The sequence below is a fragment of the Antennarius striatus genome, chromosome 18 (assembly GCF_040054535.1).
Source record: "Antennarius striatus isolate MH-2024 chromosome 18, ASM4005453v1, whole genome shotgun sequence".
In the NCBI taxonomy this organism is placed as follows: Eukaryota; Metazoa; Chordata; class Actinopteri; order Lophiiformes; family Antennariidae; genus Antennarius; species Antennarius striatus.
The window spans coordinates 2,256,588-2,280,693 of NC_090793.1; the positions used below are offsets into that span (position 1 = coordinate 2,256,588).

The following is a 24,106-nucleotide window of genomic DNA, read 5'->3' on the forward strand; positions in this document are numbered from 1 at the left end:
TCAGCAAAAAAAGTCTTAAAGGCGGAACTCTATTGGCTTCAAGTTCCCAGAGTTCCAAAAAAAAATCTAAAAAGTTTAAAAAAAAAGTTCTGATCCAGACCCACAACAATCCCTGTTGCTTTTACGCAGATGATGCACAGCTTTACATTTAATAATTGAAGCGCTTTAGCTCCTCCCCTCATCTCTTCCTCGGTCACATGACTACCTTCGTAAAGGGGCCGCTCTGGCCGCTAACACAGAATACATTACCGCCAAACTGAAACTCCCCAAGCTAGCAGAACCAACAAGAAACAAACGTCACAAGGACGCTGCTAATAAAGTTGTTACAAACTGGATTCACCTTTATTATTATAGTCAGAATAAAACTTTTTCTGCTGGTTAAAATATCGTCTGACGTTCACGAGTACGATGCAACCAATAGGCTTTAAAATGCTACGAGCTAACGGCTAACAAGCACATACATCGAGGCGGGTTGACGTCAGCCGCTGCGATCACAAACACACACATACACACACACACACACACACACACACACACACACACACACACAGAGTGAAACGGAAGCGAGAGCGACGAGCGGCGGCGGCGAGGAGCTGGTCTGACCTGCAGGCAGACGGCCAGGTTGACCCGGCAACCGAACGAGGTGCTGACGGCCCGTGGGTGAAGCCCCAGGTCCTTAAAGAGTTTGGAGAAGGACTGCGTCAAGGCCGTCCTGGGACGCTCCTCCGCCACCACCACGCACGTCCTGACTCGGGACAAGTCCAGCCCCCGCGCCTGGAGGGGAGGGAGACAGAATGAGGTTCCCGTCTGACTCCTTTCTGATCCGTCCTGGGGGGTGGGTCACCTTCAGGGCGTCGGTCTGCAGGCCGAGGCCTTTGGTGCAGAGCTCCATGACGCTGTAGGAGCAGAACGTGTCCCGGACTTTGAACTGGCTGACGGCCGACAGCCACAGCGCCGGGTTGACCTCCAGCTCCGACGGCGGGATCAGGATGGACTGGTGACCTGAGAAGACGCTGGACAGAAGGACCAGAGGTTCTGGTAACTAATAAATGTAAGTAAATGTAACTCAATGTAACACGAAATGATGTGGAGGGCCACATTTGGCCCCCGGGCCTTTGAGTTAGTGGGTCTGACCTGCAGAGGCACCAGAGGACGAAGCCCAGGCCGCAGTACGGGTCCAGGCAGATGGCGACCTCTCTGGACGGGTAGAGCTCACACTGCAGCTTGATGGATCGGCAGAAGGCACTGGTGGCTGTGTGCGACATCTACACACACACACACACACACACACACACACACGAGCTGGGATTACGTCCACAGTGGGATTAACACGAGGAAACTTCAGGTGTGAGCCGCCGCGAGCGGATGAATTCATCGCCATCCGTCGCGGCGCCCATGACTGATTGGCTCATTAAGAACATGAATTCAACGTAACGGACAGGAAATCCAGCGGTACCTGAGAGATTATCCAGATTATTAGCATGCAGGTAGCGCCTCCTTCTATCATAATCTATACTGTCATTTTTTTTTCGTGACCCGTCTGGGGGGGGTTACCTTGACTCCCGCCAGCATCCCGGTGGTGGAGACACTGAAGTCCAGATAGGCCAGGGTGTCGGGGTTGGACGGTTTATACAGCAGAGGAGGTTTCTTCTTTGGCAAATCGTCTGGAAGAGATAAAAAATATCTGAAGTTCACTCATTATTGATTAAATTATAATCTCTAATCTCAATCTGAGGTCGTTTAAACGTCATTACTACTGTAAATACTAAAGTTCTATTCCCTCAGACTGACCAGAAACAATTACAGGACATCAAAACAACACATAAACGAAACAAAATGTGAATTTCGCGCTGATGTCACTTCCTGGTCATCAAAAGTTAAGACACGCCCCTTCATGTTTGATGACTCTCTTTGATTTCATGAAGTTTCTCAGTTAATCCACCAATAGTTAACATCAACTAGCAAAACATTCAGGGTTCAGCGTTAGCGTCGGTTAATGCTTCCAGCAGAAACCTGACCAGACCAACATTGGTTCCTACATCATTTAGTTCCTACTGGTGAAACGACCAAAAGCCCACAGGAAGTGACATCAGAGCAAACTGTTCACTGAATCTGAGATTTGATGAGTCATGTTAACATGACACGTGAAATCTGAATCTATGGGATGTTAGCGTTACACTGCTCGGCGGGAGGTGTGGCAGGAAGAGGAACTGCAGGAGTCGGACATGGCAGCGTGTGGTTGTTTGTATCTACAAACGTTCGTATCTTGAGGACTAGATGTACATTTTGCCGTCATTCCTTGTTTGTTATTAGCTCAGAGCTCTGACCAAAGACATGTGATTGGACGGTGTATCCACCCACAAAAATACATTTAGTGACATCATCTGAGCCCTTTAGAACTGTGTGTGTGTGTGTTCACGTTTATGTTTGTGTGTGTGTGTGTGTGTGTATACCTGTGTCCAACACGGGGGGCCACGTCCGGATGTCCACGGCGGCCGACGCCTCCTTGGATCTGAGCAGCTTACAGATGAGTTGCGTCGTCATGACGCAGACGGAGCGACTCACCTGCGATACAGAGGAAGTAATCTATTACATCACATCGGTGCGTCCCGGCCCTTTAAGACCCGACCTTCCCGATCGGTTTGACCTTTGACACCGGCATCTTTACCTCCACAATCATCTTGACGGTGGGCAGCGTGGTGCCGATGTTCTGCGGGTGCGGCGGCCGCACCGTGATGGGGACGCAGCCGGCGTAGAGGCAGCCGTAGAACGCCACGACGAGGTCGATGCCTGGACAGGGGAGACAGGAAGTCGACGGCGTTACGACAGGAAGGACATGAAGAGGGCGGAGCCAGCTGATCGGCGTTTACCTGGGGGGTAGACCAGCGCCACGTGGTCCCCGTCCTGTAGGTGACCCCGTTCCGACAACAGACCCGAGATCTTCTCCGCCCTCTTGTGCAGCTGGACGCAGGTCAGTGACCCGGCGATCGTACCCTGGGGGGAGGGGGCGGGGTCAAACACGCCACCTTATTCAATATCGTTCCGTATCGACCAATAGGAGCGAGGCGTGACGGCATCTTACCCTGGAGTTGAGCAGCGTGAACAGGACGTGGTCCGGAGTGGTTTGAGATCTCCACTGGAGAACCTCCGACAGGAAGAGGAACTGAACACACACACCAGTACGGTAAGAGTGAGACCACACACACACACACACACACACACACACACACACACACACACACACACACACACACACTGACAAAACTTCACGCATCGCCGCTCCCAAGGCATCAAGATTTACAAGAGGTTGTTTCTGCCCCGATGGAAACATCAGTCAGCGGCTCGTGGATCTACTTTATGCGTCCATAAAAGTTTAACGACAGCAAATTAAAAGTCAACTTCCTGCTTCCTAACGTCGGTTTTTTCTGATTCGTTCTCACCCTAACCCTGAGGGAGCACATGAAGCTGCATCCACCGGAGGTAGAAGCTGGATGTATCCATCCGCCAAAACCTGGTAAAGAACAAGATCCGTCTCACCGAGGTCGTATCCCTCTGGCAAAACGTGGTAAAAAACAAGATCCGGTCTCACCGAGGTCGTATCCATCCGCCAACACGTGGTAAAGAACAAGATCCGGTCTCACCGAGTTCGTATCCATCCGCCAACACGTGGTAAAGAACAAGATGCGGTCTCACTGAGGTCGTATCCATCCGCCAACATGTGGTAAAGACCTAGATGCGGTCTCACTGAGGTCGTATCCATCCGCCAACGCGTGGGAAAGAACGAGATCCAGTCTCACTGACGTATCCATCCGCCAACATGTGGTAAAGACCTAGATGCAGTCTCACTGATGTTGTATCCATCTGCCAACACGTGGTAAAGACATAGATGCGGTCTCACTGATGTTGTATCCATCCGCCAACACGTGGTAAAGAACGAGATCCAGTCTCACTGAGGTCGTATCCATCCGCCAACGCGTGGGAAAGAACGAGATCCAGTCTCACTGACGTATCCATCCGCCAACATGTGGTAAAGACCTAGATGCGGTCTCACTGATGTTGTATCCATCCGCCAACACGTGGTAAAGACCTAGATGCGGTCTCACTGATGTTGTATCCATCTGCCAACACGTGGTAAAGACATAGATGCGGTCTCACTGATGTTGTATCCATCCGCCAACACGTGGTAAAGACCTAGATGCGGTCTCACTGATGTTGTATCCATCTGCCAACACGTGGTAAAGACCTAGATGCGGTCTCACTGATGTTGTATCCATCCGCCAACACGTGGTAAAGACCTAGATGCGGTCTCACTGATGTTGTATCCATCTGCCAACACGTGGTAAAGACATAGATGCGGTCTCACTGATGTTGTATCCATCCGCCAACGCGTGGTAAAGAATGAGATCCAGTCTCACTGAGGTCGTATCCATCCGCCAACGCGTGGGAAAGAACGAGATCCAGTCTCACTGAGGTCGTATCCATCCGCCAACGCGTGGGAAAGAACGAGATCCAGTCTCACTGACGTATCCATCCGCCAACATGTGGTAAAGACCTAGATGCGGTCTCACTGATGTTGTATCCATCCGCCAACACGTGGTAAAGACCTAGATGCGGTCTCACTGATGTTGTATCCATCTGCCAACACGTGGTAAAGACATAGATGCGGTCTCACTGATGTTGTATCCATCCGCCAACGCGTGGTAAAGAACGAGATCCAGTCTCACTGAGGTCGTATCCATCCGCCAACGCGTGGTAAAGAACGAGATCCAGTCTCACTGATGTCGTATCCATCTGCCAGCTAGCGGTGGTGTCCTGAAGAACGACTCGTACCTCGCTCCTTCACGCAGACGGCCGGTTTTCAGAGGATGGAACGCTTTGATGGGTGAACAGAGGATGAAGACAAAGGTGAAGATGAAGGCCAGTCCATCTTGAATCTGAGGAAAGTGAATCTCAACCCGAACATGGAACCGACTGAGGAACGTGGGACTATTTTCCCGAGAGAACGACAGAATCAAGACTGTTTTCTGACGCCTGATGATGATGATGATGAAGATGAAGCTAACAGTGACAACCAGCCCTCCACACACACACACACACACACACACACACACACACACACACACACACACACACACACACACACACACCTTCCTCACCTGATCGTTGTCTTCGATCTGACCCAGATCTCTGCCGCTGGCCTGAGCGATCCTCTTCCCCGATACCAGATTCCCGACCATGACGGACGCCGGTCCGATCTCTGAGGAAGAGGAGGAGGAGGAAGATGTGAGACAAACCGAACCCGAGGCATCTACCCCTGCCTCGCCCCCCCCACCCCCCCACCTGGCTGTTTCTGCCGCGGTTTGGGCAGGTTGGTGACGCAGGTGTGCGGACACATCAGCACGTTACAGGGGTGCAGCGCCCCCTCCAGGAAGAGCTGCTTGGTCTCTGATAGGTGGATGCCACCCAGGGGGGTTTTGGGTAACGTGTTGGAGGGCACCAGAGCCAGGCAGTACACCCCCACCTGATGGATGCCGTCTATCGCCTGGAAAAGTAAAGGAAACGGTCAGGGAAAGGACTTTTGGGTGTCCCGGGCGAAGGGGATTTCGGGGCGCCGACCTGCAGGACGCGGCTCATCCACTGGAAGCTGTCCTCCTCGGTGGAATCCGGCCGCTGCTCGGCCACGACCACGATCCGCTCGTCGTGCAGCACCGTGATGGAGAACACGGCTATCCTGGAAACGAACACGGGACCGTCTTGAAGCGGCGTTCTGCCGTCTTTTGACGTAAGATGGTCAGACGGCGTGCGTTGTGTCTCATTGAAATCGACCATAACGGCGACACGACGTCTGAGCGTTTCACACGCCGCACTGAGAGACGGATTCGTCGCCAAGGTGACGTTACCTTCCCCGGTAGACGAACTTCATGGGCTCCACGGCGAGCGCCGTGGCCACGATGTCATCGGCGTTGTGCCGCCGCGCCCCCACCACCATCAGGCCGTCCATCTTCCCCGCAACGAAGATCAGTCCGGCGGGGCCGATGAAGCCCAGCAGGCCGGTCCGGGTGAAGGGGAAGTCGCTGATGGGGGAGCCGCTGGAGGACAGGGGGAAGACCTGGGGGAGGACAAACCACTAAATGTTAAAAAAAATGCAAGTTACAAATATAAAAAAAAGATAAAGCGGAACCCTTCTGTCACCTCGAAGGTGTTTTTTGTCATGCCGGCCAGACCATAATAGGACGTTCCCGTGGCGACGGTGCAGACGCACAACTCCCCGATCTCGTCGGCTTTGCAGAGCTGAGGGACGCCGTCGGCTTTCACCGCACACATCACAGCTGGAGACACACACACACACAGGAAGAAGCACCGACCAATCAGATCAGCGAACGTCAGGCGGCTGGAGGCCCCGCCCCCTGCCCCGCCCCCACCCCCGTCTCACCTCCAGGCATGACGGACCCGACGTCCTGCAGCGTGAGGACCGACAGCTTCTCCTCGGAGTCGACTCGGATCACGCCGTGACTCAGGTCCTGCATGGACAACACGCCCCGCCCGGGGGGGGCGCTGCCCTCCTCCAGCGGCCTGCGGGGGTGGGCGGGGCAAACGCAGGTGAAAAGCGAGGAGATTTCAGGACGGTATCTGGATAGTTTGCACGATTAACTCTTTATCTGCCGGACATCAGAGCGTTTGGGAGCGTCTGACTGATCTTTGACCTCTATGACTTTAAATGTCGTGAAAACATTAAAAGTGAAAACAGATCGCAGATTGTTTGTGTCGTGACATCATCGACGGGAAAGACGGCTTCTGATTGGCTGTTTGCGGGAACAGCTGTGGAGCGGGTTTGTGATTTATTCCACCGGAGGCGTTGATTATTTTTAGAAAGTGAGTCCCGGGCCATCGAGTATCAGGTTACGATTGAACCTACAGTAGGTCACGTGTGTGTGTGTGTGTGTGTGTGTGTGTGTGTGTATACCTCCGGATGGCGACCGTCAGAGCCTCTGGCGAGCCGGCGCAGGGACAGATGACCTCTGGCTTCAAGCCTTTGGACTGGAAGACGTTCAGGAAGGCGTCGCAGGAGGAGATGGACCCTGGGGGGGGGGTGTGGGGGTGGGGTGGGTGGAAGGGGGCGTGAACGGCGACGTCAGCGCGGAGGAAACCGATTGGATGTTATTTTACGGCGCCGCCTGGTGGCGTTCTTACAGGGGTTGGAGCCGTCCGCCACCACCAGCATCCGCAGCGAGGTGAGGTTGATGTCCCGCTGGTCCCGGTGGGCCACCAGCGCCCAGTGCATGTCCCGGGACTTCACACACGCCACCTTGGCTGCACACAGGAAACACACACACACACACCGTCATCACACACACACACACACACACATCCAGGCGACGCTGTTGATGGGCGTTACCTTTGTACTGGCAGACCTTCTGGATCCAGGACAGAGGGTTGACCTTCATGAGGGCGTAGGGGATGCTGATGACGTGCATCATGTTCATGACGCTCTGACGGGACAGGAAAGGGTTAACGTGTGCGATTCAACACGTGACACGGTTCGCGATGTCAGACGAGCGGCGCGTTCTCACCGTCAGGACGGCGTGCCACAGCCCCGCCTCCTTCTTGAAGTCTAATACATTCACTATGGTCTCGGCTGTAGGATGGCGCGCGCGCACACACACACACACACACACACACACACACACACACACACGCGCGGGTGAACCTCAGTGGAGACAGTGTCATGACGGCGTAGGTGGGTGGGCGTTACCTTCGGTGTAGGAGCAGGACTGCGTGAGCGCCTGGCAGTGGGTCAGCATCGCCGTCCTCATCACCGTCACCCCCAGAACGCTGCCGTCCTTACAGGTCTTATACTGGGGGAGGGGATCAATCAATCAATCAATCAATCAATTGAACAGAGTGGTGCCTCCCCAAATGAAAACAGAGCACAGGATGGTTCCTGTTGAACCACATCAATGAAAACGTAAAGTAGAACCACGAGATACGAGTAATTTGAGATAGGACTCGTTGGCGGATGGATACAACATCAGTGAGACCGCATCTCGTTCTTTACCACGTGTTGGCGGATGGATACAACATCCGTGAGACCGCATCTCGTTCTTTCCCACGTGCTGGCGGATGGATACAACATCAGTGAGACCGCATCTCGTTCTTTACCACGTGTTGGCGGGTGGATACAACATCAGTGAGACAGCATCTCGTTCTTTACCACGTGTTGGCGGATGGATACAACATCAGTGAGACCGGATCTCGTTCTCATTGGTGGAGTAAAGACGTAGCTCGTGTGTTTCTTTTCACTCTTTATCATTGTTTACGTAACTTACATATAATTAATTATTCACAGGTGAAGTCTGCGTTTCTATTGGTCGATTTTCTTCACAGGCTGGAATGGATTAAAATGATTTTAGTTATTTTAAATGACTCAGGATCTCGGTCTCGGATTGAACTCGTGTCTCAGGGTTCTGGTGTCTCTTTGAGACACAGTAATTTCATCCCTCCCCCCAAAAGGTCGATGGTTTTCCAATCACCCGTCCCCTTTCATCATTTCCCCTCAATCTCCGGGACAATCATGGAGACGCTTCGCTCCGTGATTGCAGCCCGGTGGGTCAAAGGGACGTCAGGTAAATTAAAATCAACAAGATTGGAGAGAGGGGGGGGTGTCTCTGAGTGGATGTAATGGGCGGGGCCTACCTCGATGTAGGCGGTGTCCTGGTTGGCGTCTTTGATGTGCGGGAACCAATCTCTGGGGGGTTTGGAGAGGTGCTTGGACTCGGCGACGAACCACATCACCTTGGGCCAACCTGGACGCGCCGGGACACAAAACAAACACACGTCATCTCGGGGGTGTCGAAAACCGCTTCCGGCATCATCAGCTGTTTATTTCTGATGGGAAATAAGAGGACTATTTTATGTCTACGCCAGCGATTTGAGGGCGTTATCGCCTCCCGTAATGTAACCGAAGATGTTCCATCTGGGAAGGAGGTATCACTCTGGGCTGTGCTGGGATTGGGATCAAACGTTCCTTGTCAGTTATTCATTTTCTGTAGAATAACTTTAGAACTCGACCGACATGGAGCAGAAGAGGAATGTTTTATTCCTCCTGGAATAAAGAGGAATGTTTTATTCCTCCTGGAATAAAGAGAGATTCTAATGATTACAAGCAGGACGTGTTAACGTCTCAATCGATGGCGCTGCTTCGTCCCCGGCAGACGAAACAATCAGTTTATGTGAAAGAGATGAGCGTAAAGCTGGCTGATCGATAGGAGAGCACTCCCCTTTAATAATGCGTACACACACACACACACACACTGAATCTGGCAGCGTCACGTTGCTATTTCTGCGTCCATTACTGAAAAGCAAACAGTCGTTATTAATCACATGGAGATCCTCTCTCTCCCCCCTCCATCCCTTCCTCTCCTTCCTCCCATTGATTCTCTCTCCTCGTCTCTCTCATCCTTTCATCCATCACTCAGACTCGCTGTCAGCCGCCGTCGGTCTGTTCGCTCATCCCGTTGGGACGGAAACAGACTGTGACCTTTGACCTCTGTCTGTCTGAAGGTGCTAACTGAACTAGCGCGTTCGCTACTGGGCTTGTTACGACCTAATAACTGCATTATTAATACATTATTAATGTTCACGGCTTGTTGGCTATTGATTTTGTCTGGATTGACTGGTTTGAGTGGGAAAAGAAGAAGATGAAGGAGGAGGAGGGAGGGAGGGGCTTGTTGTGTTCATATGTGACCTTTGAACTGTGGGATCTCTCCAGTGGGACTCTTGGGTAAACCTTTATGGCAGGCGTCGCTCGTCAGAGCCACCGTCACTCCACAGCTCCCCAGCAGGAACCCGATCTGCTGACTGCCGGCGTCCTGGAGACACACAGGATTAATCATATGGACACACACACACACACACACACACACACACACACACACACACACACACACACACACACTCTCTCTCTCTCTCTCTCTGCTCCTCCTCCTCAGAGGATGAACCACAAGCACGGAATTAGCACAGGGGAAGAATTTTAAAACTGTGTTTTCATGTTTTAATCCATCTAACCCAGGTATTAGACACACCCGACCCAAGAAAATGGAACAAATATATAGAATTAAAAAAACCAACAACATTAATCCATTAACTGACACAGACAGAGCTTCCTGCGTCCTATGAACCCACCTTCCTGGTCAGCGGTACTTCTATCGGCACGGGGACGACTTCAGCCAGCAGGCAGCCGTAAAAAGCCGTCATGAAGGCGGCGGGGTCGTTGTTGGGGAAGACTAGCGCCACCTGCAGGCAGAAGGGCACAGGAGGAACCAGTTAGAGGTCGCATCTCTGAAAAAAAAAAAGGAACATTACAGATAGTCGTCAACCCGCGAACACACCTGGTTCCTCTAGGTTGTTCATAAGATGAATTGAATTACGCTGCTCGGCAGGGGTTGTGGCAGAAAGGGGAACTACGGTGGACGGATGTGGCGCCGCCTGGTTGTTGGTATTTATGGATGTCCCTAAGTCGGATGTTCGTATCTACGAATGTTTGTAAATCGCATGTTCGTATCTACGATTGTTTGTAAATCGGATGTTCGTATCTACGATTGTTTGTAAATCGGATGTTCGTATCTACGATCATTTGTAAAACGGATGTCCATATCTACGAATGTTTGTCAATCGGATGTTCGTATCTACGAATGTTTTTCAATTGGATGTTCATACCTACGAATGTTTGTAAATCGGAATGTTCGTATCTACGAATGTGAATTGGATGTTCGTATCTACGATTGTTTGTAAATCGGATGTTCGTATCTACGAATGTTTTTCAATTGGATGTTCATATCTACGAATGTTTGTAAATCGGAATGTTCGTATCTACGAATGTGAATTGGATGTTCGTATCTACGATTGTTTGTAAATCGGATGTATCTATGAATGTGTGCAATTTGGATGTCCGTATCTACGAATGTTTGTAAATCAGATGTTCGTATCTACGAATGTTTGTAAATCGGATGTTCGTATCTACGAATTTTTGTAAATCGGATGTTGGAATCTATAAAAGTTTGTAAGTCAGATGCTCGTATCTATGAATGCTCATAAGTCAGATGTTTGTATCTTGAGGACTTCTTCTGTATGGAATGAAAGTCCTGCTGCCTGAGCAGAAACAACCTGATCTTTCCCTCCTGCTCCTCCATGTTGTATCCAGTTGCATGCTGGGATCATAACGGTGGGCCTCAGGCTGAGTGCAGGTTAATAGCTCCTACGTACAGTCGTTAAACGGATGTGTGTGTGAGACATGATGCGTATTGATTTTCGTTCTGGTGTCACTATCACTCCTAATGTTTCTATAAGGACGGAATGATTCAAGTGAACCACTTCTGTGACGTTTATGAGATTTTTTCTAACATTAACAAACATGTAATTCAAGTCAATTTAAATGAAAAATAACTTTTGCGAGTGTGTAAATCTTTCTGTAATCAGAGAACTACTTTCTTTGTAATCCCAGTGAAACTGTGAAGAGAACCGGTTTATAATTCACACCATGTGGGTAGAAACAGGAGTCGTACAGTAATTAGAACACACACCCTTCCGGCTGAGACAGAAACACACAGCCTGGCATGAGGCCCCGTCTGGGGGTGGGGGGTGGGGTGGTCTGATCTTAAAATAAAGATGAAAGAGGGAACGAAGACGTTTGGGGGGCGCCAGCCGAAATGTCGGGATTATTGCTGAACCTCCCTCCGCTGGGGTTCGCGTGAAAAGCGTGACGGGACGGTTACGGCTCAGGACGGCGCCGTTGACGTTCAACGGCGCTAAGCGTTACGCAACAGTGAAGGTGAAAACTGACATCTGCTGTGTTTCTCAGATTATATTAGATTACCAATCTTTAAATCTCCTAAAACAGGGGTGTCAAACTCATTTTCACAGGCGGCCCATCAGCATAAAGGCTTTCCCCAAAGGGCCAGATGTAATTTATAAATATAACTAAATGTAACTCAGTGTAATGTAAAATCAATTATTTATAATTATAATACAATTAGAAGAAGAAGAATTATTATTCTTATATAAGAATAATAATTATTATATAAGATTATTATTTATAATAATCTTATATAATTATTATTCTTATATAATCTTATATAATAATTATTATTCTTATATAATAATAATAATAATAATAATAATATAATAATATTATATATTATATAAGAATTATTATTCATATGTATATATATAAAACATACATAATATAATTTATAATTTATATACTGTATATTATATTTATGATATAATATTTATAATAATTTATATAATATATGATTATTACTTTATTATTCAAGTTATAAGCATTACAGTTACACAGAAGAAAATATGTTTTCTGTTGCCCGGGGGGGCCATGAGTTTGACACTCTTGTCCTAAGCGATCCACTGAGGACCAGTCTACTTCCTGGGGCGGTGTGAACGTACCCGGTCTCCAGGTCGGACCAGCGGTTCCTGTTTGGTTCCCAGTTTGTGCAGCAGGTTGTAGGCCACCTTTACACTTCTGGACCACAGCTTTCCTGCAGGCAGACGGAGAACCAGAAGACATCAGAGTTCACTTCTCCATTCTCTACTCTCTAATCTCACTGCTGCAGAGATTCACGAATACATTAGAGGATAAAACGGCGTCTAATCTGTCACATCAGTTTCATTTCACCTGTCGGCGCCGCCCATCACTCACCCTAACGGAATCTCTCACCATCCCTTCCCCTTTATTTCCTGATTCCCGCCGGCAGACGAGGATATTATGCACGAGCGATCCGGCGTGAATCCGTCATTGTTTTTCCAGACTAAATGAGTTTTTTTTTCTTTTTTCTGATGTTTGTCAGAGTTAATGGATTGAAGAAAAGCCGAGGAGAACGGCGGAGCAGCGACAGCGAACGGTTTAATTAAATAAGAATCTAATCAGTGAATTAAAGAATTATGAATGTAGGCGGGGGTTTTTTTTTCTTTTCTTTTCAGAAATCAGAGCTGAAGATGAAATCTGTGTCTTGAATTACTCAACATCCACAAAAGAAGCCAAAAAGAAAAGTTTAATTCTGCTAAAACGGTGCTTTTATTCAATTTTTTGGGGTTCTTTTGTTCTTTTAATCAAAGTCAAAGAATTAAATCAAATTTCACGAATCGACCAAAAGGATTTGATGGTTTTAATCGACTCTAAAACTCATGAATAAATCAGAGGATTCCAGTCGCTAAACTTTATTTAAGTAGAGGAACGGGTTCCCCCTCTGGACGGCGACGCGTTCAGGGACGGTAGGAGAATCCAGCGTCGTGAATTTCTCGCTGTCAAAACAAACTCGTCCTTGTCGGCCGGGAATCAAAGGAGGACGAGTGAAAGATGAAGGGTGATAGAGAGAGAGAGAGGAAGGGAGAGCGAACACACACAGACACACACACACACACACACACACACACACACACACACACACACAGTTGAAGGACTCCTGCATTGGAGACGTTTCACAGTCTGGTGAGCACTCCTGTCGCCTCATAATCAGATGCTCTCTGTCTGTCTAAAATCTTAAATCTTCCTCTTCCATCTTCCTCTTCCTCACCCTTAGTGCCCCCCCCCCACTCCCCCCCCTGGTTGCCATTAGAGGAATTACCCTCCCAGCGGGGGTTAAACACCGTCTGCTGCTTCTTCCGATCAGCTCAGGACTTCACCATCTGTCCTGAAGAGACGCAGCGATCCAGAGAGAACCTGATCTGACCCCCCCCATAAACAACCCCCGACTGGACGGGGGGGGGGGTTATCTGAGGGCACCTACCATAGGTGAGCACGTGGAGCGGCTTGCTGTTGGTGTCCATGGTGGTGAGACAGGGGGCTTTGGGGGAGATGGTGCCCCACCTCTGAAGGGCCGCCTCCAGAGACGGGGGCCAGTTGGTGACCACGCCCAGCTGCTCACCCTGCATGGTGGCCATCTGGGCCCCCTCCGCCTTGGGCTGGTTGGGGTCCGGCTGCTGGACTGCAATGGGGGGGGGGGGGCAAAGATTGGGTTAGGTCGTGGCTTTTTGGCGTCGTTTTCCGTTTCCTGTTTTATTTTGAAAATTGAGTTTCACACATGTTTTTATCCTCCACTTCCTGTCTTTACTTCCTGTCCCCAGTCTGACCTCACTGGCCTCCTGGATCTAGACGTACTTGAATAAAACTACAAAATCTGTTCCGTGACTGAACTCAGAAGTCAAACAACATTTAACCGTTTAAAATAACAAATCATTTTAATCCGTTCCAGTCTCGTAAAAAAAAAAAGCAATGGAAAATTATATTTTATATATATATATATATATATATATATATATATATATATATATATATAAAAATAAATATATATAATATATATATATGGCTCGTATCTCAACTAAATGCTATGTGGAGCAGCTCGTACCTGGAGGTTCTACTTTACTAAAACAAACTGAGTCCTGCTGTGCTTGAAAACACGCCGTGAGGTCTTTACCTTCCAGAAGCTCCTCGAAGTCGTCCACAAAGAACTCTCTGAGCGGCGGCCTCTTCGGTCTCTTCAGGGTGTTGACGAGCTGCTGGATTTTGGCTGAAACTCTGCTGCTGACTGGAACACCTGCAGGATGAAGGACAGCTTCACATCTGAAGTAAACTCGTCCAGCTGTTGAAACATTTCCATCGTACGTGGTTAAATCACTTTTAAAACAACATAAATATCGAGACGCGCTCTGAAGTCAACCCCCCCCCCCCCCACACACACACACACAGCCGATCGGATGCGCATCCTATGAGAGCCAAGTGGAAGCGACACAATGCAGAGATGAAAGACGTCTGATTGGCTCCACTCGAGGTTTGTGATGGAGAGTCTCGTCAGCCAAAACATCCCGACGGAAACTCCGTGAAGAATGCTTCGGTTTGACGTCTCTGTTGCCGTCGACGACGGCGACAGAATCACTTCCTCTCCAGGGAGCGATGAAGCTACGAAACTAGCGATTTGCGATCCTGCCCCGTCTCTGAAGAGTCGGCCCCGGAGTCGTAATTCCGACAGAATTTATATCACAAGTCGACGTTCGAGGAGCTGCTGACTCTGAATGGTGATTAAAAAAGTGACAAAAGGAACTTTTGCTGCTTTGATTCATCGATTGTTCAGAAATTAACGGGAAAATAGGGTTACCTGTTGCCAGGTAACCGCATCAGCATCACTTCAATCATAGCTATGGTACTTTGTGCGACTCACCGTCTCCGGTCTCCATCAGCTCGGCGTTGCCATACTTTGGCGTCGGCCTCTGTGTGGAGTTTCCAGCCCCCGGGGGTCTTTCCACCTGGATCCTGTCGGTGGCGGCGGCGTTGGGGCTGTATCCGGTGACATCCGGAGGGGCGGAGTGATTCTCTAGAACACGGGACACACGCCTGGTTAGTGACGCTCATCACGTGTTCGGTAAGTCACTTAACAAAAGACATTTCTGGAAGGCACCGGCACCGTTCCCATCCACGCCCACACCTTCACGTCCTGTTTTCAGCGACGTTTCCTTTCGGGTGTCGGCCTATCTGGGGGTGTCTCAACGCTCAGCCGCTGTTCAGAATTGAGCGGCGGTTACCGTTCTGCCCTCGGGATCCTTTACTTTGAGCGGACGAAGCGTGAAAATGAGGCGATGAATATAAATAAGGTTGTGTAGGAGCAGCCTGCTGCGCCGTTTACTGTCGCTTCCTGTATTTATAGTTCTTTTTTGCAAAAACCGGAGATATCCGTGTTTCTGTGAGGCTTGAGAACAGATCTGGTGTTGAGGACAACCGTGATGGACGGATTAGAGACTGTGGTGCTGAGGAGAAGACAGGCTGGAGGTGAAGGAAATGAAGATGTTCAAGTTCTCCATCGGATCAGAAATGAGTTCCTCAGAGGAACAACCAAGGTGAGATGTTCTGGAGACAAAGTTAGAGAGAGCAGATGGTTTGGACACGTCTAGAGGAGAGATGGTGAGGATTTTGGTGAAAAGGTGATGAGGATGGAGCTACCAGGAAAGAGAAAGACCAAAGAGAAGCTCGATGGATGTACTGAGGAAGACATATGAGGGCAATTGGAGGATGAAGAAGATAGGACGGAGACAAGCCCAAAGGAAAAGAAGCTCCATTTCGTTCAAATCGTAGCCGATCACAAACGGGACGAACAAATGGCAGAAAGGTTCCTGTAGCTCATCAGTGGATCTTTAGCCTAAAGCTAACGAGACTGGCTAAAACCAAGACTCAAACCAGAGAAAAGCAGAGAAACGAGACGATTTCCAGCAAAGCAGCACAGCCAGAGAGACCGACAGGAATTCTTTCTGCAGACATGGACTGCATAGCAATAACACAGCACGCAGTGCAGGCATGCTAATTACTGTAGCACGCTCCGTATGCTATCTCTGTAACATCTGGACCGTCAGTCTGAACCAGACAAACACTTTTTCACAAGTAGGTGAACCGATATTACTATTGTCATAGTCATTAAATAAACTGCAGGGAGAAGACAGGGCGTGGTCGTCCCGCGACCGACACCTGAGGCTACCCAGAGATCTTCAAGCGCGTTTTGAATGTTTATTCTTCTTCACGCCTCACGAGGGAAGAGCTCCTCCGTCAGCGTCCGTCCCGGTTAATGAAACCATCTCTGGCATCAGCGTTTCGAGACGCCCGGTGAAAGGCTTTCAGGAAGCTTCTGTTGTTCCCAAACTGATGAGTAATTCCCCTGGCAGGTGTACAACAGGGAGGCGAAGGAACAGCAGCGCTTTCTCAATGGGCCTCGTCCGGACAGCAGCCTGAATTACGCTCAACGCTGGAACGCGTCCAGATCGGCGTTAAAAGATTTCTCCCCGACCTGAACGGATGATTTAAGGTCTGGTCTTCGGGTTTTTCTCTCATGGGCTCCAGCAGTGGGTTAAATCTGGCTCGTCTCTCTTCTTCTGCCTCCTGACTGTGATCTCAAATCGATCTCATCCTGAATGATGTCTCAATTGGTAAAAATTCGAGGCCTCGGCAGGAGATTTACGAACGACGACGTCGGCGCGTTTATTTCAGTCTGTCCGGTTCCTGAAGCGAATCAAGGAGGTTTAATCAATGCTAATCAATAATGGACGATGACAGCCAGTTTGTGCAACGTGCTGCTGACATTTTCATTCACATGATGTCACACTACGAATTGAATTTAAGAACTTAATCAGTTATTAATGGAACAACAAAGTACTGATGCTAGTCTGGCAGAAAACACGATAAAAAAAAAGACAGAAATGTTCTTACAGAAGTAAAAATCTGATTAAGAATTTAGATCATTAAATGTGAAATGAGAAGAAACGAAGGTTTTCATCTTTTTCTAAAGAGATGTTGTGTCTTAAATGTGTAAAAAAAACGACTGAGCAGAACTCCAGAGGCTGACGGGATGAGTGGACGATAAAAACGGGACAGAAGTGGTCGTGTCTTCAGAACAGGGACCGATAACAAACGGACCACAGTTCGTACAGGAAGCAGCAACACTGTAAAACCTGCGTTTACACAGTCACACAGGAAACCAGTTCACACATTAAAACTTCAAAACAGCGAGCGGCGTGCCCACCCACGTCTCGATGGGGGGGGAGGGGCGTCCCATCACGTCGCCAACACGACCCCAACTTCAACGACAAGCAAACAAACACAACAAATGATTCACAGGAAGTAAAAATCAGCTTCCAGCCCTCAAGACTCCAGATTGGAAACTGGGAAGGTAAATACAGGAAGTCCTCAAGATACGAACATCTGAGTTACGAACACTCATAAATACAAACATCTGACTTTACAATCATTCATAGATATGAACATCCAACTTACGAACATTCATCAATACAAACATCCGACTTACAAACATTCATAGCTACCAATGTCTGACTTACCAGCATTTTTAGATACGAACATCCGACTTACAAACATTCATAGCTACCAATGTCTGACTTACCAGCATTTTTAGATATGAACTTCGGACTTACAAACATTCCTTAATACAAACATCTGACTTACAAACATTTGGAGATACGAACATCCAACTTTACGGATATCCGTAAGTAGGAACAACCGTGCGCCGCCATGTTCGACTCCTGTGGTTCCCCTGGCCAAGCAGTGTTCATTCAGATTTCACGTGTCATGTTAACATGACTCAGCATATCTCAGACTAAGTCAACAGTTTGCTATTTCATTGATTATTGACAGGGTCGTAATCCTGTCAGAACAAAATGATGTAGGAACCAATGTTGTCCTCCAGTAGGAACTAAATGATGTAGGAACCAATGTCGTCCTCCTGTAGGAACTAAATGACGTAGGAACCAATGTTGGCCTGGTCAGGTTTCTGTCTGGAAGCATTAACTGACGCTAACGCTGAACCCTGAATGTTTTGCTAGTTGATGTTAACTATTGGTGGATTAACTGAGAAACTTAATGAAATCAAACGGTCGTCACACATAAAGGGGCGTGTCTGACTTTTGATGACCAGGAAGTGACACCAGTGCGCCGTTCACACCCCCACCCTCTACAGAGACTGAAGTCTGAAACACCTCATCTCTTACCTGTCTTGTGATGATGATGGTGATGATGATGACGATGATGGTGACGGAGCGGGTGGTGGGCGGAGATTTGGACGTGCTGGGCCAGGACGTCGGCCAGCCTCCCCCCGGCCGCCCCGCTGCCGCCGCTGCGCGTGGAGGAGGAGGAGGAGGAGGCCGTGGAGGAGGTGGTGGTGGTGGTGGATGACGTGCCGTGGATGGCCCGGCTGATCCAGCGCTCCATGCTGATGCTGCCCTCCCTGCTGGACGGCGTCCCGCCGCCGCCTCCTCCGTCCTCTTCTTCGCAGTCTCCGCCTTCCTCGTCGTTGCTGTCGCCTTGCCCCTCCCCCTCCGACCCCGAGGAGGTATCTGGGGAAGGGCAACGGACGGGAGGGGGCAAAGAAGAAGAAAGTTTCATGCAGGAGAACACTTTTAAAACACTTTATGGAGCTTATGAGACCAAATGCACCTGGTGTGTGTGTGTGTGTGTGTGTGTGTGGGGGGGGGGGGGTCACATGGGTCATGCTAACACCTGACTGGACCCGGGCTCATCCCCTGAAATCCCATTGGTGCTTTGCTGACACGCTTCGCTGGCAGATTTGTACCTCGTTATCGGCTGGACCCCGAGGACACGACCAGCGACAAAACACAAACACGCCGATGAAAATAGGATGCTGCCAGGCAACCTGGGAGTCTCGTGAAATAAACACACACAAACACACGAGGCAAAGGGAGACGGAGTCCCCGGCGCCGAGACTCGTCGTGAAGACGAGATGTTTTCGAGAGAACATTCGGGGGGGGAAAAAAGTCGTCGTGAATCCGTCAAAAGCCAATAAAGAGCAGAGCCGAGTCGCTCGTTTGTCATCGGAAGATAAGAGTGTCCTCAGATGAACCTCCCTGCAGACAGTGTGTGTGTGTGTGTGTGTGTGTGTGTGTGTGTGTGTGTGTGTGTGTGTCTGGATGAGTTTCTGTTTGCTTTCATGTCAAACGGCAGAATTTAAATCAAGTGAATTTTATTCTTACCGTTATATTTCATAAAAAAGAAGTGGAATGAGCCACAACCTGATAATATATTTAATTGTCAGTGTCATTATGGGATGGCGTTTCCTTGGATTTCTTCAGGACGATGAAGCAGCGATTCCATTTGTATTCTTATGGTATTCTTAGGACAATATTCCCAGCTGTCCCGACACTTCAGGTCAGGAAGGAATAAAAGTCGGGGTTTAAACCTGCAAACCTCAACAGGTTCAATACGAGATAATTGAATGGTTACCCGGGAAACCAAAATTAATTATGCTGAGAAATTTGATTGATATTCCAAATGACCTCATCTCTTATTCCACTGGATTAACCGGCTCCTAACTCCAGTAATTTCTCATATTACAGTAACACTTTCCAGTATGAAGTTGGCACATGCTAATGCTAAATATAGCATGTTTTATTAAGAATCCAACATTCGTGTGGTTTTATACACGATTCTCACCATCAGTCTCCGATCTGATACCTCTAAGTTAGCATGTGGACATTAGCTAGCTATCACTGCCCAGCGTAGAACCGTGACCCTTCTGTTGGGTACCTGGTGGTGTATACCCTTCTGTTGGGTACCTGGTGGTGTGTATGCATCCATGGAGGTCTGGACGACCAGCGAGCGTCGCTTCGAGGGCATGGGCACCGCCATCTTCCTCTCTTTGTGCTTGGCTAAGGCTGCTTGGACCGCCTCCGTGTGAACGTCTGAATACACAGATTTAAACATTATGGTGAAATTGTTTAGTAGTGACAGGATGATCACCATCCTGAGGCTGGACATGACCAGCTAAAGGCTGAACGTGTCCAGCCAAAGGCTAAATGTGTCCGGCTAAAGGCAAAACGTGTCCGCCTAAAGGCTAAATGTGTCCGCCTAAAGGCTAAACGTGTTCGCCTAAAGGCTAAACGTGTTCGCCTAAAGGCTAAACGTGTCCGCCTAAAGGCTAAACGTGTTCGCCTAAAGGCTAAATGTGTCCGCCTAAAGGCTAAATGTGTCCGCCTAAAGGCTAAACGTGTTCGCCTAAAGGCTAAACGTGTCCGGCTAAAGGCTAAACGTGTCCGCCTAAAGGCTAAATGTGTCCGCCTAAAGGCTAAACGTGTTCGCCTAAAGGCTAAACGTGTCCGGCTAAAGGCTGAACGTGTCCAGCCAAAGGCTAAATGTGTCCGGCTAAAGGCAAAACGTGTCCGCCTAAAGGCTAAATGTGTCCGCCTAAAGGCTAAACGTGTTCGCCTAAAGGCTAAACGTGTTCGCCTAAAGGCTAAACGTGTCCGCCTAAAGGCTAAACGTGTTCGCCTAAAGGCTAAATGTGTCCGCCTAAAGGCTAAATGTGTCCGCCTAAAGGCTAAACGTGTTCGCCTAAAGGCTAAACGTGTCCGGCTAAAGGCTAAACGTGTCCGCCTAAAGGCTAAACGTGTCCGCCTAAAGGCTAAACGTGTTCGCCTAAAGGCTAAACGTGTCCGGCTAAAGGCTAAACGTGTTCGCCTAAAGGCTAAACGTGTTCGCCTAAAGGCTAAACGTGTCCGGCTAAAGGCTAAACGTGTCCGGCTAAAGGCTAAACGTGTCCGGCTAAAGACTAAATGTGTCCAGTAAAAGGCTAAACGTGTCCAGCTAAAATCTAAACGTTTTCAGCTAAAGGCTAAACATGTTCAGATAAAGGCTAAACATGTCCAGCTAAAGGCTAAAGGTGTTCAGCTAAAGGCTAAACGTGTTCAGCTAAAGGCTAAACGTGTTCAGCTAAAGGCTAAAAGTGTTCAGCTAAAGGCTAAACGTGTTCAGCTGAAGGCTAAAAGTGTTCAGCTGAAGGCTAAAAGTGTTCAGCTAAAGGCTAAAAGTGTTCAGCTAAAGGCTAAATGTGTTCAGCTAAAGGCTAAAAGTGTTCAGCTAAAGGCTAAACGTGTTCAGCTGAAGGCTAAAAGTGTTCAGCTAAAGGCTAAAAGTGTTCAGCTAAAGGCTAAATGTGTTCAGCTAAAGGCTAAAAGTGTTCAGCTAAAGGCTAAACGTGTTCAGCTAAAGGTGTTCAGCTAAAGGCTAAACGTGTTCAGCTAAAGGTGTTCAGCTAAAGGCTAAACATGTTCAGCTAAAAGCTAAACGTGTGCAGCTAAAGGCTAAACGTGTCCAGCTAAAGGCTAAAGGTGTTCAGCTAAAGGCTAAACGTGTTCAGCTAAAGGCTAAACATGTTCAGCTAAAGGCTAAATGAGTCCGGCTAAATGCTAAACTTGTTTGGCTAAAGGCTAAACGTGATCATCTGAAGGCTAAACACGTTCAGCTAAAGGCTAATCGTGTTCAGCTAATGGCTAAACCCTTTTAGCACAGGGCTAACCCCTGTTAGCTGCAGGCTGGACCAGTCAGCTGTGTGTTTCTGTATTAAACCATGTCAGGCGGTGAACATGCAGGTTAAAGCACTGAGCTCCTTCATCACCGGTAAAGAAAAGAAAAGAAAAATCTCACTTTTAAAACATCTTAAAGTCTAGTTTTGATATTTTATATTTGTCAGACGGCGTTCAACAGGACAGTCTGGACGACCAGCGCCACGTTCACGTTAAATCAGTCAGTTTCATACGCCGTCGCTCCCAGCCTGACCTCCCTGAGGCCCCTGGTTTCAGACTGGATCTGGTTCAGGGAGTGTCGGCGCAGACACTTAGAAACGAGTGGCTCTCAGAGTGAGATAAAGAGTCACAGCTGGGTGTGTGTGTGTGTGTGTGTGTGTGTGTGTGTGTGTGTGTGTGTGTGTGTGTGTGTGTGTGTGTGTGTGAGAGCGGTGTGTGTGAACGTAGGCCGTTGCTGGCAGAAGGCAAACAACCTAACGATAACCACACACAACACACCGCAGCATGAATGGGGCTGCAGATGTACGTTTGTTTGGCCTGTGTGTGTGTGTGTGTGTGTGTGTGTGTGTGTGTGTGTGTGTGTGTGTGTGTGTGTGTGTGTGTGTGTGTGTGTGTGTGTGTGTGTGTCAGAATGGAATAACTGTACAACAGGTTTTCCTGCTATCAACTGTGAAAGTTGTTTGTGTCGGTTTCTCAGTTAACCAGGAAAAGTTTCTTGAAGACGTTACCCCGGTTCTGGTGTCGCCCCAACACCAGCGGATTGATTTAAACAGCTTTGGAGAATTGAGAAATCAAAAAGAGATGCTTTAGGGCTTCCGTAGACGACAGTGATGACCACCCCCACCCCCACTTACCGGATCGGTAGCGTTCGTCTCTGGAGCCCGACGACCGCCGGCGGTGGTAGCGGGACGACGAGGACGGGGTGACCGGGGTTCGCTTCTCCTGGCCCGTGGATGGATCCATTCCTGGAGCAGAAAAATTCAGATTTAACATCCTATAGAATGTGTGTGTGTGTGTGTGTGTGTGTGTGTGTGTGTGTGTCTAGTACAATTCCCTTTGTAATTGTTTTTCCTTTTAGAATCGTTTTTTTTTATTGTTTTTTAATTATGTGAAGCACTTTTGCGCCTCATGTTTTTGTATGAAAAGTGCTTTATAAATAAAGTTAATTTGATTTGTTGTTTAGCTGCTGGTTTCTTAGCAACCCGCCAGCAGAAGCCGTGACTCATTGGAGACCATTAAAACTCTTAGCGCCAAGTCCGAAATTAATTTATCGCATTTTACTGAACGAAAAAACAACAACAGAAGAATAAAAATGGATTTATAATCTGGCTAACACTCAGATTATAATCCACCTTCGTGGATTAGATTTGATTAAACTCCTTTCCCAACTTGTCCATCGTCATGACGATAACGACCGGCCTATGACGCCTGATCTACGAGCAGCCGTCCCCGGCTTCACACCTCTACCCTCATCCGTCTTCATTAGCCCCCCCAACCAACCAACCAACCAACCAACCCCCCCGGCGCCGCTCGGGGGCGTCGCCACCACTCAGGACAGGAAGTAAAACTTGATTAGCCGACCGTATAAGGACGTCAGCCGTCGCTGGGATATATGGCACGTCCTCGCTTCTCCCGACTCTGGGGGGGGGCTGGATGGATGGATGACACCCTCCTGACTTGTTTTACTCGCTCTATAAAATGTTTTCCTTCTCCTTCCACCGACTTTATGTCTTTTATTTTCATTTTCTTTCTTTATCTATTATTTATTCTGTATTTTTACTGCACCGCCTTCAGCCTGTGCAGAACAACCTGGCGGACGCGGCTGCTGATCCACAGACGGGTTCTACTGAGCTGCTGCCGCTGGTGATGCCTTCGGGATGCACGCCTGGTCACATGACTCACACCAGGAAGTGGGCGTGTTCACGTGTAAATGTGTGCATCCATGTTATGACGGCTGCTCGTGCACCTTGAGAGAACATGTGGTGTTTGTTGTAGCCTAGCGTAACTGAAGCAGCAGGCGGGGGGGGGGGGGTGATGCTAATAAGTCCTTCAGGGTGACTCTGTTTTCCCGCTGACAGTGAATGCACCACGATGGGCCTCATGGCAGTGAACAGACTGGAACCAGTAGCTGTGGGGAACTGGGGAGAATCTGAGCTGCAGCTGCCTGACCCGTGTGTGTGTGTGTGTGTGTGTGTGTGTGTGTGTGATCCGGTTCCCCCATAGTGATCTA

General features: G+C 48.8%; 1 protein-coding gene across 3 annotated transcripts in view; it reads right to left on the bottom strand.

Moving 5' to 3' along the window:
* Window positions 1–24,106, bottom strand: part of LOC137611838 (disco-interacting protein 2 homolog C) — a 63,343-nt gene that overhangs the window by 4,544 nt on the left and 34,693 nt on the right. For all 3 annotated transcript variants that reach the window (XM_068339959.1, XM_068339958.1, XM_068339960.1), the window contains exons 3-31: window positions 22,731–22,841; window positions 20,131–20,256; window positions 18,550–18,894; window positions 15,228–15,380; window positions 14,487–14,606; window positions 13,800–13,997; window positions 12,460–12,551; window positions 10,183–10,293; window positions 9,746–9,869; window positions 8,695–8,804; window positions 7,754–7,856; window positions 7,572–7,636; window positions 7,397–7,490; window positions 7,192–7,311; window positions 6,965–7,079; window positions 6,434–6,573; window positions 6,193–6,329; window positions 5,901–6,109; window positions 5,617–5,731; window positions 5,341–5,542; window positions 5,157–5,257; window positions 3,083–3,163; window positions 2,871–2,994; window positions 2,669–2,790; window positions 2,454–2,565; window positions 1,555–1,664; window positions 1,135–1,265; window positions 845–1,013; window positions 604–774 (exon numbers count right to left, since the gene is read on the bottom strand). In XM_068339959.1, coding sequence (XP_068196060.1) covers window positions 604–774; window positions 845–1,013; window positions 1,135–1,265; window positions 1,555–1,664; window positions 2,454–2,565; window positions 2,669–2,790; window positions 2,871–2,994; window positions 3,083–3,163; window positions 5,157–5,257; window positions 5,341–5,542; window positions 5,617–5,731; window positions 5,901–6,109; window positions 6,193–6,329; window positions 6,434–6,573; window positions 6,965–7,079; window positions 7,192–7,311; window positions 7,397–7,490; window positions 7,572–7,636; window positions 7,754–7,856; window positions 8,695–8,804; window positions 9,746–9,869; window positions 10,183–10,293; window positions 12,460–12,551; window positions 13,800–13,997; window positions 14,487–14,606; window positions 15,228–15,380; window positions 18,550–18,894; window positions 20,131–20,256; window positions 22,731–22,841 — 3,911 coding nt within the window. The remainder of the gene's footprint in view (window positions 1–603; window positions 775–844; window positions 1,014–1,134; window positions 1,266–1,554; window positions 1,665–2,453; window positions 2,566–2,668; window positions 2,791–2,870; window positions 2,995–3,082; window positions 3,164–5,156; window positions 5,258–5,340; window positions 5,543–5,616; window positions 5,732–5,900; window positions 6,110–6,192; window positions 6,330–6,433; window positions 6,574–6,964; window positions 7,080–7,191; window positions 7,312–7,396; window positions 7,491–7,571; window positions 7,637–7,753; window positions 7,857–8,694; window positions 8,805–9,745; window positions 9,870–10,182; window positions 10,294–12,459; window positions 12,552–13,799; window positions 13,998–14,486; window positions 14,607–15,227; window positions 15,381–18,549; window positions 18,895–20,130; window positions 20,257–22,730; window positions 22,842–24,106) is intronic.